Below are 12,999 nucleotides of genomic sequence, written 5' to 3'. Positions count from 1 at the left end.
ATTACAATATGTTGTTCAAACAACCTTTCATACATGTATAAATTTGGGGGGGAACAAAAACCGAACCGCAAACCAAAAACACTGAAAAAAATCGCACAAACCGAAACCGAAATGAAAACCGAATGTGCGGTTTTTAGTTTTGCAAAAATCGAAAATGAAACCAAAATCTAAAAAATGAAACCACACTGAACCGCACCATGTTCACCCTATACAAATGTAAATATAAAATGAAACCAAAATCTAAAAAAAAAAACAAAGCATATTGAAATATTCATAACAAAAACGAAGAGATAAAAACAAATAGGCTAACGATGATGTTCTCACATCTAACTTCGAAAATTGCAAACCACAACTCGAATTGCAAATCACTATTGGAAACAAATATAACACGATTAAAGTATGAGTAAAAATGATACATTCATCCATAACCTTGACTTGTAGAACTTTTTTAGGAATTCTATCACTACTAATACGTTCTAAAAGAATTGTGTTTATTGGATTTTTTTTTATTTTTTTTTTCTTATGACATTTTACTTACATGTAAGAGTTTATATAACATGTTTGGTGTTTAATGTTAAATCAATTACTTAAAAAATATTTGAAAATATAAAAACAAAGAATTTCAAATCAATATAATACTTAAAAATATAGTTATTTGAGAATATTAAAAAGATTAAAAGAGTTTCCAATGAAATGATGCTTACAAAAATATTTTTATTATAAGATAATATATCATATTGCTTTAAAACACCCTAATGGGCTCCAAATAAGCCCATCGCTAAACACTGTAGGCCTGTAGCGTAAATCGGATTATCGGACTTCGAGTGCTTGGGAGTTGGTCTCACGGCAAAGTGCGTTGTGACTCTGCAACCGGAGCTTCTTTATCGTTTTCAAAAGGCAAACAGAGAAACCCTAGAGAAAACCTCAAATTCCTTACTTTTGAATTGCGACTAGTGCAATTGAAAATGTCATTTTCTTCCTATTGCCGTCGAGCTGTTAACGGATCCGTTTCTTTGATTACATCGAGGATTAGCAGCTCTCAGATGAGATCCAAGCATTCTATCAGCCGTAAGTGTGTTTCTATTCAACTCTTGATTTAAAATTTTCTTCTTCAACGGAAATTAATTTGATAAAATTAAAGTTCAAGGAACATTCAATTCGATGTCGGTATGTACATTTCTATTGATTTATGTAATTATTTGTATCGTTCTTTGTAATTATAGTGTTATGGCCGTGTTCGTAACCTGGATTGTCTTTCCATGGTTTCAGTTGACTCATTCTGTTGATTGTTGACGGATTATTTATCCCAAGTTTTAGTCATGGAGTTGGGATCTTCGTTGTACATTCAGATTGAATGTTTCCCTCATTACAGTGTAATTAAATAAGTATAGTTAGATACCAAATTATGTACTGCGTTATACTTTTGGAGAAAAATGTTGCTTAAAGACATGAATTTCTGTTTTTTAACTACACAATGAAGCCCATAACATCATGCATTTGAGAGTACTAGGTAAGTGTAACATCGAACCTGGAACAAAGAATCCGTATTAGCATGATTAAACAGAAGCTTCCACATTGAGAAATGTGCATTAAGGGATTATTTTTGCAACACTAATATCATCACCAATTTGTAGCCTTTCCTTGCCAATTCTTTTCCAGCTTCCTTAATCTTTGTTTATAAAGAAAGTTATCATGAAAAGGCATTACATCTTAGGATTTGAACAAATATAACTCTCTGTAATCTGTATCATTATCTAAAATTCCTTTACCAAAGAAAACCAGTTTTACTAATTCGATCGTAATATTCCTACAGGTGCTCAAAATGTGAGCTCTGAAAGGCCACTTAGGCAATTTGTTACAGGTAAAGACAAGTCAGCAGGTAGAAACTCAAAGGGTCGTATCACAATTTTCCACAGAGGGGGAGGGGCAAAACGGTCACAAAGAACAATTGACCTAAAACGCAACACTTCATCAATAGGTGTAGTTGAACGAATCGAATACGACCCAAATCGCACTTCACGGATCGCAGTGGTCAGATGGGTCGAAGGGGCAGCCGTTGACCGCCCGAAAAAAGTCAATTCCCTCCAAAAAAACTTCACCCCGCCTCCCAAGATCCTCCCCTCCATCTCCATCAAAGGTCAGTTTTCATTCTCTTCAATTCCCGGAATGTTAGAAGACAAAAAGGTGGAATCTTTAAGGCCTAAAACAGATCATGTAGTGGTTGGACTTGGACTTTCAAAAGGTAGTAGGACATTGACTAGTCAAAGTCAAAGTCAAACGGGGACCCAAATGAGAAACGTGAAGGATGTTTTCTTATCTGCTTTTTCATCTTCAAATGGGAAAAGAAGACATAATGCTCCTTATTCGTTTGTGAACGCGTTGGGTGTTCCAAGAATGGCGGTGGCAGGGGCAAAACCGGAATTTTTTGTTCCAAGAATGAAAGATGATGTGAAAGAGAATGAAAGCTTGTTGCTTAATGAGGTAAAAAGGTGGGATAAGGATAGTGTTGTGTGGGGGCATAAGTTGAAACGAAAAGCAGCTGTTTCTTGGGGGAGTTTGAGACAAAGGGGGATTTTAGGGGTTGTTAATGAGTCAAAGTCAAAGTCAAAGGTGAGAGAAAGTGAAAAGGTGGAAAAGGATGGGAAATTTGGAGTGGATCGAGCACCTGTGAGTTATATATTGGCTACACATCAAATGGAAGCAGGGAAGATGGTGATGAATTGTGATTTGACTACAAGATCAAATGATGAATTTAGATATTGATTTTGATTTTGAATATAGATTCAAGATATGACAATTGTTGCTTTCGTATTTGTAGTTGTTTTGAATTTTGATGATGATGATTTGTATGTTTGTTTGGTTTTTTTCAAAGTTCTTGGGTGTGTACCCAGGTATAATGCATAACAATGATCTAGAGATAATTTTATCTTTTTTTTGTTCGAAGATAATAAAACAGTATAATGCTATATTACACAGCAAATTGAAAGTATAATGTTTTACTATGTGTGTATATGTTGTAATAAAATATAAAAATGGCAAAAACTACTTTATAAGAAGTCACATTTTTGCCGTATTTTTCAGAAAAGCAAAATATTACAAAAATAAAAACTTCAAAATTTTACATAAACTAGCATTTTACTTTCATAAAATTTGATTTCCTCCATATTTTGTTGAAAAATATAATTTAACAATACAGCTTTAGAAAAAATTCATAAAATAGCAGTGGACTTTCTAAAAATAAAATTTGTAACATTTTTCCAGAAACAAAGGTACAATGTTTTGTTTTGTGTGTATGTGTTGTAAAAAAATACAAAATATGTCGATGTTAATACTAAATTTCACAATTTGTCCATTACAAAAAACAATTTTCAACAATGTGGCATCCTACTCACATTTGCTTTTCATTATAATGATGTACTTAACAAAAGTGTGTATTTGACTATTTGTTACTTTGTGTCTATTTCTTGTAAATAAGTTGTAAAAATGTTCCATGTTACTATTTTCTTTTTCTATTTTGTATTTTCTGGACACATTTGCCCCTAAACAAAACATACAATGGGTTTCAATAGGTTTTCTCAACAAATATGATTGTTTTGTAATACAAATGTATGATTGTAACCTTTGCAATAAAATAACTAACGTTGTGTTGAAAGAAGTATTTGAAAAATTATGATTCCTAACAAATATTATTCACAATATGTCGATAGTCTTTCTACTACTTTGGATTCAACTACCTTCTAATTTATCATAGTGTTTTTATTTATGTAAAAGCACTACTTTAAATATTACTAAAGTTGTACTTTTACTGTTATAGTCATTCTTTTATATGTATCGAGCATTTTTCATTTATTCGCTCACTATAACATTTTACTTTGAAATTAAAAACACATTAATATTTTTTCACAGTAGTCAATGCTTAGCCGTTTTCTGCATATCTTCTAAATCATACAAATAAATATACTCTAAAAACAAAAAAGAAAAAGAATAAAAAAAAAACATGTAAGCTTGATGATCTACACAAGCAAAACCGCATTAATGCATCCATCATTCTCAGGATTATTCGTTACTTGTGCATATTTCCCTACATTCAACCACATCCACAAACACATCAACATCCCAAAGAAAGATTTATATTATTATATAATTATTAAAAAGCATAATCATAATCTTACCCCATACTACTTTCCCAGCTGGTGTGACAAGACCTAGTTCACTCACATTCACCTAAAATTCACATCATTTTTTGTTCAAATTTATTACTATACGTAAAGAAAGTCAGAAAAATAAAAATAATAAATCAAATGTACCTCAATGATTGTTCCCTTAGTGACAACACCAAGTGATGTATACATTGGGCCATTAGGATTCTTCTTCACACCAATCATTTCAAGATTAAAAGTGCACTTCAGTTCAGGATGTGTCACATGGGCTTTCGTAAACCTTAATCCAGTTGGACGAATAAATCTCTCATATTTCGGGGGTTTTCTTGTGAAACCTTGTCCTACGAATGTCACTTTTGTAATCATCCTCTTCCATTGTTTCGCTGCAATCAATCAATGTACACAAGTTACACAAACAAAAAAGATGAAGAGGGAGGGTAAAAGAGTCAAAATACTCACTTTTCCTTTTCCCAGTTCTGATCACTTTGAACATCTCGTCTTCAGCTACGGGTCTTACTTTGGGTAAAGGCACGTCCCACTTCCCTGCTTTCTCCTTTCTTTTTTGTTTTACTGTGTTGCTGAGAATCTGAATGATTGTTGATTATATTATATAAGGGAGGAGAAGAAGTGTTTTTGTTTGTTAGTTTAAGGAAAGGAAACAAACCTTGGCGCGTGTTGTGGTTTCACGATCAAGAAGATAGGCAGGAACAGCGCCTTCCTGAACATCATCATCAACCTTGCGTCTACTTGATGATTCTTCATGCATAGCCAATCTATTTTTATATTAACACACTTAGAAGTTAGAAGAAGCAAATAAAGATGATAAAAGTAGAGCAGAGATACTAACGTCTTCTTCATTTGAGCCTTTTCTGCATATCGTTTCTTGGCAAACATCTTACCCTTGATTCCTAAAGCCTGGAACAACCATAAAAGAAGGGAACTTTTTTAGAATTCCATGGCTTCCAGTTGAGATTTGAGCAATTAGTTCAAATTTTCTAAGGAAACTATCCAATTGGGCAGAGAAACAAAACGATTGATAAAGAGGCACAACCTTTTGAGCAGTTTGGGAGCGCTTGTGAACTTCACGGGCTTCCTTCTTCCGCTTCCTCTCAAAGTGATCATGGCGATAACCATTTCTCTTCCTGTGAAGCTCTATGTAATCTCCTTGAGGCTTTTAACAACAAAAGAAAAAGGTTATAAAATCACAGAAGAATACCAAATTGACTGTTGGGATGCATTATTTTTTAGATTCAAGCAGTAAAGTTGGGCGTAATCGAACTTCCTTAACGAAATTTCATTGATAAACAAAGCATGCGAATCCATCCAATAAGCAGTTCAAAGTAATTTAGTCTTTTGGATACAGAATCGTAATACAACTAACCATATTGACGTCGGTGGATAAAGCAGATTCAGCTTCTTGTTTGCTCCAGGCAGAGTTTTTCAATCGAAACGATGCTAATTACCTGAGATGGGCGGCGATAAGGATGGGATGAAGTGTGAAGGAGAGAGGTGAACCGGTGAAGGACGGAGGCGGATGGGAGGTGTTAAGTGTTACGGGCTGAATGGAATACAAAATACGATGAATTAGGTTAGGGTAAAGAAAGCAAAACTTTGAACCATCCCTACTATGAATCGGTTTTTAGCAGCCCAAATATTAACAAGCCCAAATTTCTTTTTATTATTTAGTAGATTGGTCTATTATAATTCTAACAGTACATAATACATTTATAAAAATACAAAAGTTATAAAATATTATATATAATTAAATTGGCATTTCAAGTAGAAAGCCCTATCGGTTTATCTTTCTTGTCGTATCAACCCTTGTACTTAAACGGGTCAAAATTGCTTACACAGACTTATTAATTTTCATATCAGGTTGTCGTGTTTTATCGGAATTTTCCAGATCTAACTATAGGATGAGAAATGTGGTGTTAAGGCGGTATATATATATATATGTATGTTACCATAGCCTAGGCGTGCCCAAAAAAACCGGTTCACAAACCGAACCGGTTTTCCCCCGAACCGGTTCATGCATGAACCGAACCCACGAAGAACCGAACCTACGAACCGAACCAATTCGCCCTTTTTAATGTGTGATCCGGTTTCGAACCGGTTTGTTAAGAACCGGTTTTTTGAACCTATGCGTAAACCGAATGTGAACCGGTTTTTTGAACCGGTTTGAACCGGTTTTTTCATATTACCGTTTTTTTGTCTTATTCTAACGGCTATATAGCCGTTTATGGCTGTTAGATACTCGTTTTTTTGTCCCTTTTGGCCATATTCCCCAATATTTGATAGTATAAATACCTATTACATGTTTTGGGTTAACCAAACCTCAAAAAACCTCTCTTACTTCAAAAAATGATCTTAATTCAAACAATGGATTCGGCTTCCGTTGGTATTGGAGACTCATCAAACAATCTTACCGTCGTTAGCATCAAAGAAACAAATAGAAATCCGGCTATTTGGTGCAACTTTGATTTATGTGTAATGTCGAACGGTATAAAAAGAGCGCGATGCAAGAAATGTGGTGCTTTTTTTAATGAAGAAGGGAATTCGACATTGAAAACTCATATGACAAAAAGATGCCCCGCGGTGAAATTTGGGCCGGGTCATAATCAAACAACAATGGCGAATGATGCAACATTGTGGAGTTACGATTTGAATAAAGTTCGGGATAGGATGGCGAAGTTCGTGATTCAAGAATGTTTGCCTTTTGACCACTTCGACAACAAACGATTGACTTCACTCATCCAAGATACTCTTCAACCACGATATTGCCATGTGAGTCGTACTTCTATTAGACGTGATTGTATTGAAATGTGGCAACTTGCAAAAAATGAATTGATTTTAAGATTTCAATCTTTAGAAACCGGTGTGAATTTAACTTGTGATGTTTGGACGGCTCCTTACGGTTCACCGGATGCGTACCTTTGTGTTACCGCTCATTAGATTAATCCAACTAATTGGGAGTGTGCATTTGCTTGAAATGCTACCTTGATGGCGTGGAAAGGATACAAGACATTGAACTACTAGAAGGCACATCGTTACATGCCGAACCACAAGTACATGAGGAAGAAGTAGCGATGGGAATGTCGGTGCCACTCACCCTAGAAGAGATCGAGTATGAGAGAGGATTACGCAACGACATGGTGGATGACGAATAAAAAAACGTGTTGATTATGTTTGAAGATGTATTAGTTTGACAATTTAGATGTTTTGTGTTTTTATGTTTGAAGTTGTATTATGTATTTCCAATATAAAAAAAAACAAAAAAAAAAATGAAAAATAGGTTGAAAATTGCTCCAAAAAATGTGTTGATTCAAATTGAACAATTTTTTACATACATTATGTTTTTCTACATATACACAAACATAAAAAAAAAAACCTTATTTGCGTCGAACCGGTTTTGAACAAAAAAAAACCTTATTAGCTCAAAAGAGCTTTATACTCTAAACAAAAAAAAAAAACCCATTCCTATTTTACACTTACTAGCTCAAAAAAAAAAAAAAAAAAAAAAAAAAATTATAAAACCTTATTTGCGTCGAACCGGTTTGAACCGGTTTTTTGATCCTTTTCCGAACCGGTTTTTTCCCTTATATCTGAACCGGTTTTTTGAGCCGGTTTTCGTTGAACCGGTTTTGAACAAACCGAACCGGTTTAAATAAGTTCGAATATTTTTTGGGGTAAACCGGATTGGAACCGAACCGGTTTTGGTGTGAACCGGTTTTGACTTGTTGGACTTGAATCGAACCGGTTTTCTGAACCGGTCCGATTCATAAAAAAAATCGATTTTTGCACGCCTACCATAGCCCCAGCTAGCCTGACCCATACACAAAATACAAGATTGACCATATAACTAATATTGTAGCCCAATAAATATTTTGTTTAGATTGGTATATTATATGTAGTACTTTTTGATAAGTTATTTTAATTTAATGTAATTTATAAATTATTTTATTTTAAATTATTATTCTTAATAATGGAATTTCTTAATAATGGAAGTTAATTATAAACTAAATAAGTTTTAGGATCCGATAAATTTATTAATAAAAGTATGTGTATGTATATGAGTGCATCTATGTATAAGTTTGTGCGACTATGTGTCCATTTGTCAATGTAATGTCTATGGCGCTGTATATTTTGTTGTACATACACACACGACATTTACATAGATAAATAAACACGTAGACACCAAAATATAAAGAAATAAAAATAAACAAATTATTACAAATACAAGTAAATAAAAGTAAACAAATAACTCCAAAAAGACATAATTATAAAAGTTTTATTTATAATTTGGTGGTTTTTCAATTTGGTAAGCCATTCAAATTTATTGATTTAAAATAACTATAAATCATTTTGAACATTCACGTTTTTTGTCACTTTTTTTTTATCTAAGTGGTCAGGAATCACGACCGTACACATCATCGTGGTGCCTCATTGTGGGTTGTGGTTGTGGTGGTCCGTGTTGCCGAGAACAATCAAGAACGGCCAATTAAACGCATTTGATTACTCCTTGGACTCTTCTAATGGAAGGTCTGGAATTTTTTTTTTCCCTAGTATTTATTTATAAATATAACCACACATCTTATATTCCACACAATCATTCTCTCAATTTATTCACATTTACACATTTGTGTTGCTTGATCTTTCAAAAATCATGACTCCCAAAATGTGGAATTGATCGGAAGAGGAAGAAGAGAAGTTAGCACTAGCATGAGTGTCAGTTTCGAAAGATGGAGATAGGCAAATGTCTAGAGATTTTTTAGGAAAAGTTTGATACGTTTTCTACGGTTTAGGTTGTCCAATTAGTATTGATGAAATATGTTCGAAGTGGCATGATATGAGGATAAAATCTTATGTGTTTTGATACATAAAATAGATATTTTTTTCACAAAAAAGGCAACCGAAGCTATAAACATTTATAGTAAATTTCAAGTATATAACAAAACCAAAACCACTAATGATCCTTTTAAATAGGTTAGAATGATATAAAACAACTATAACGTGTTTAGAAATGACAATCTTAGAAGCCTTTGGACCCTCTTCAATTTAAGGTATTGATGTAGACGGAAAGAACAAGAAGCTTGAACTTCTCTATAAGTATACACCACCAAGAATAAGATACCAAAATTATTAGATTTCTTCTTGTATGAATTTGTTCTTTAAGCTGCTTAAACAATTAAGCACTAAAACGAAGATACAAAGTGAACACCAAAAGTAAGAACTAACTTCAAAAGACAAAACTCTTTTGGCTCTTAGAAGGCTAGACGTTTCCTAGAGAAAGAGAAGAGGACTATAACAAAAAACTAGCTACTTTTTTCATGCATAAGATCACATTTTTATATCAGATACAAAGTAAAACATTTCTACTAAAATACTCTAAAGTATTTCCTAGAAAAAGAGGCATGGGGACAAGATGATGAAGGTTGACACCCTAAAAGTTTCAGTCATGAGGCCTATTGGGACTAAAAAAATCACTAATTAGAGTAGGCCTTTGATTTAATTATGATTAACCAAAATATCTAAAACTTTGTACATGACTTATCTTATGGTATCGTATCATATAAAGACTATTTCTCTACTTCATATAATATTGTTTTCATGAAAATATAATTTTTCTCTAAGTAAATACAATAGTTTAATTTTTTTTATTAATAACCAATTACTTAACAAATATTATTAAATACCAACTTGATTAAGATGTAGTCCTATAGGATCATATGTCATTATCAATGTCACTCAATAATGATTTATTGAGCATATAGATCGAACATAAAATGTTGTAAGTTCGACTGAATTTATAACTTTGTTATAAACAATGTACAAGCAAACGATCTTAATCCAGATGCTTTTGTCATGCATCAAAAGTAAAACAAAATTCACAAACCATTAAACATCTCAAAGCTTGGGTAAAGTTGAAAAATTCTCCAAAATGGAAAAAACATTGTTTAAAAAAAATGGGATCAATGGTAGTTGTTTGTGCTTGTATTTTTATGTTTTTTTTTCTATTTTATTTTAAGTTGTTTTTTTTAATATTAATGTAATGTTTTTATTTGACTAAAAGACTAATTTAAAAAAAAAAATGTATGTTTTTATTGTATTTGTTAATTAAATTTAATTAAAAAATACGGTGTGGTAATGTGTTTAGTGATAGGTACGCTAAAGTATGAGTGAGCATTTGAACCGAACCGGACAAGTTCTTGGACCGGACCGGTATCGGAGAATATATTAGACCGTGGATCGGACCGGATGAGACTTACCGGGTCCAAGTCCAGGTTCGGTTTTTCCGGTTCTTGGACACGGTTGTACTAGTACAACTTTACATCCATACAACACAAGTCATTAAAACATAATTTTTGGACAGGTCAAACTTTGGACACTCTTGGATCCGTTGGAGAGGTCAAACTTTGATATTTTATATCATTTGTTTGAATTTTGAATCAAATAAGTTAATGATTTTATCATGTTTCATTCATAAATAATCTACCTTTATTTATAATATTGTAACTTGCAAGATTAATTTTCCAAAAAAAACACCTAACATATAAATCAAGTTCGCCAAGAAAAGTTAACAATCTTAACACAAACATACAAATTGTAATTACCGTAACACCAAAAATCAAAGTTTAAACTTTAAAATCAATCAAACTAACAAACGTTATAATCTAATATTTCATTGGCCTCTTCCACATATCATTGTCATATAAATCTAGTATTTTTAAAGCTTGTGCAATCTCTACATAAACACAAAATGAAAATTTCGTTAGTATTTAAAAATAAAAAAGAACAAATATTGTAAATTTTTTACCCAAAGTTATTCATCATCGTTCAAGATGTCATCAACGTTGTCAATTATCGGATTTGTAGACTTTCTCATCCAATATTGGGTGCATAATAAAGCTTCAACTATCAACCTCGATAAACAACTCCTATACTCACTTACAACTCCTCCACATGTGTTAAACACAGACTCAGATGCTACACTTGAAATTTGTATCGCCTATATGTCTAACAACAAAAGAATTAAATTGTAACGACATTAATTTATAAAGAAACTATAAATGATTAAAAAAAAGCAATCACATTTCGCCATCTGAGCAAGTGTCGATGAACCTAATAATGTTTACTCTCTATCACCCGAGAATTAATAAATCTTTTTATAAGTCATTGTATTCTCTTTCAAATAGGTTTGTAACTCGTTGTGCATTGGACCCGAGTTGCAACCTCTCGTTCTAAGGAAATCACTGAAAAAATCATTATCATCATCACAATTAATGACTATTTGACTCGCTTCTTGTTGAGAAGATTCATTATTGTCAAATCATTTCAAGTAAGTCATAAATAAATTATACATCCTATTCTCAATCTCTTGAATCATTTGACGTCTTTTATGTATATGCGATCGGAGGTCACTAACGGTTCGATGTACCCGATCATTTTTTTTTTTAAATGCATGTAATAAAAAATGCGATTTAGTGGTAGGATCAAGCATAACCGCAAAATACATAAAATCATTCATCTTGTTGTAGGCCCCAATACGTGTCGTATTTCGTCTTCATGTCCTTTACTGTTTCGAGAAACATTGTTTGGTTGACCACTTTCTTATATGTATGTCCACATCTAAAGGGGTGTTTGGCTTAGCTTTTTAAGGGCCAAAAGTCATTTTTGGAAAAGTTGCAAAAAGTCAGGTTTTCTTGACTTTCTCAAAAAGTTGAATTTCCTTCTATCAAAAATCCAAAAGTTGGTTTAAAATTGTTTTGCCAAAAATCTTTTGGCTTCTATCTTTTTCTAAAAGATCTTTTGGCTTCTCAAAAGTTAAGCGAAACACCCCCTAAGGCTTCCCGGATAAAAATATTTACCAAAGCTTTTGATGCAGCGGATACAAGCTTTGTTTTTGTCTTGAATTTTTCAAAGAATTTCACCATCTCTGTTACAACTTCGAAGCCATAATTTTCCGGTACTCTACCAAGATCCCTTTCATATGATTTATTTGTCACAGAATATAAAAGTATAAATTTTTGTTAGAAAAATGAATATTTCAGCTTTGATATCCCAACTTTGAAAGATTGTAACTCGTTGAAAATAACACAAAAAACAACAAAATTATTGTCTAAATTCATCTACAAACTCAAAATTACATGTTGGAAAAACCGCATTTCAATCCGACTTAAAACGAATGAGATATAGCTGTTTAAAATTTTTCACAAAATACAAAGTATAAAAACTTTTGCTGAAAATTTGAAATATTTGTAACTCATTGAAATTCAACAAAATATAACATACTTTATGAAATTCAACAAAAATTAAGAAAATCAACAAAAAATCGTAACCATCAATAAAAGTTTTACACAATCTAACAACATAGTTTATAATATTCAACATATCATCATCATCATCATCTCCAATCCAATTATCATTCTTTCTTTTTATTCCATTGCTTTTGATTACACCGCTTGTAGTTTGTAAGATTTGTGAGGAGAAGAATGAAAATCTATTTCCAATGAAAGAGAGATGAAGTATTCGAACTTCAACGTGAATGCCAAGAGACGACGATAATCTTTGAATTTATTAATCCACTAAGTCATAATCATAGTCGACAATGACAGAATTAACTAAAGAGCGTGTGCGAAATTGATTCAAACTACATCACAAATTAAGAGCTCGAGTATCTAAAGTAATCTTTCGAATATATCTTGGTAGTGGAATAATGCATGTTAGAGTGAGGAACTAAGAAAACAAATTGGTGTAGCTGCATATATAGATAGTGACTCAAAGAGTAAACAAATCAATAGGGTAAAGAAAATGAACCAAAAACACTCGTACTCTAGATAAG

The 12,999-nt window shown here is 32.5% G+C and overlaps 2 protein-coding genes across 2 annotated transcripts; one reads left to right on the top strand and one right to left on the bottom strand.

Moving 5' to 3' along the window:
- The first annotated feature begins 791 nt into the window (after positions 1 to 791).
- Positions 792 to 2,980, top strand: LOC145001695 (large ribosomal subunit protein uL2mz, N-terminal part-like). Its single transcript, XM_078961041.1, has 2 exons — positions 792 to 1,068; positions 1,814 to 2,980. Exons 1-2 carry the CDS (start codon positions 966 to 968, stop codon positions 2,761 to 2,763), a joined length of 1,053 nt encoding a protein of 350 aa, XP_078817167.1. The 5' UTR covers positions 792 to 965; the 3' UTR covers positions 2,764 to 2,980.
- An 874-nt stretch (positions 2,981 to 3,854) lies between these two features.
- Positions 3,855 to 5,749, bottom strand: LOC145003247 (uncharacterized). The gene is made up of 8 exons (XM_078962383.1): positions 5,542 to 5,749; positions 5,212 to 5,331; positions 5,008 to 5,075; positions 4,825 to 4,933; positions 4,620 to 4,746; positions 4,308 to 4,543; positions 4,173 to 4,224; positions 3,855 to 4,081 (listed from the first exon to the last, which is right to left on the bottom strand). The coding sequence occupies exons 1-8, from the start codon at positions 5,542 to 5,544 to the stop codon at positions 4,014 to 4,016; spliced, it is 783 nt and encodes a 260-aa protein (XP_078818509.1). The 5' UTR covers positions 5,545 to 5,749; the 3' UTR covers positions 3,855 to 4,013.
- Positions 5,750 to 12,999: the final 7,250 nt, after the last annotated feature.

The sequence above is a fragment of the Lactuca saligna genome, chromosome 6 (assembly GCF_052625555.1).
Source record: "Lactuca saligna cultivar CGN05327 chromosome 6, ASM5262555v1, whole genome shotgun sequence".
Taxonomy (NCBI): domain Eukaryota; kingdom Viridiplantae; phylum Streptophyta; class Magnoliopsida; order Asterales; family Asteraceae; genus Lactuca; species Lactuca saligna.
Note: the sequence above shows the minus strand (reverse complement) of the source record. Positions and strands in the feature narration are given on the sequence as shown.

What these genes read in the sequence shown, in the direction of transcription:
- LOC145003247 (XM_078962383.1), bottom strand. An exon ending in AAGGCTCAAATGAAGAAGAC is followed by an intron (nt 4,934 to 5,007) that starts GTTAGTATCTCT and finishes ATATAAAAATAG; the next exon opens with ATTGGCTATGCATGAAGAAT. An exon ending in CAGAACTGGGAAAAGGAAAA is followed by an intron (nt 4,544 to 4,619) that starts GTGAGTATTTTG and finishes GATTGATTGCAG; the next exon opens with CGAAACAATGGAAGAGGATG.
- LOC145001695 (XM_078961041.1), top strand. Translation starts at nt 966, where the DNA reads ATGTCATTTTCTTCCTATTGCCGTCGAGCTGTTAACGGATCCGTTTCT. An exon ending in ATCCAAGCATTCTATCAGCC is followed by an intron (nt 1,069 to 1,813) that starts GTAAGTGTGTTT and finishes ATATTCCTACAG; the next exon opens with GTGCTCAAAATGTGAGCTCT.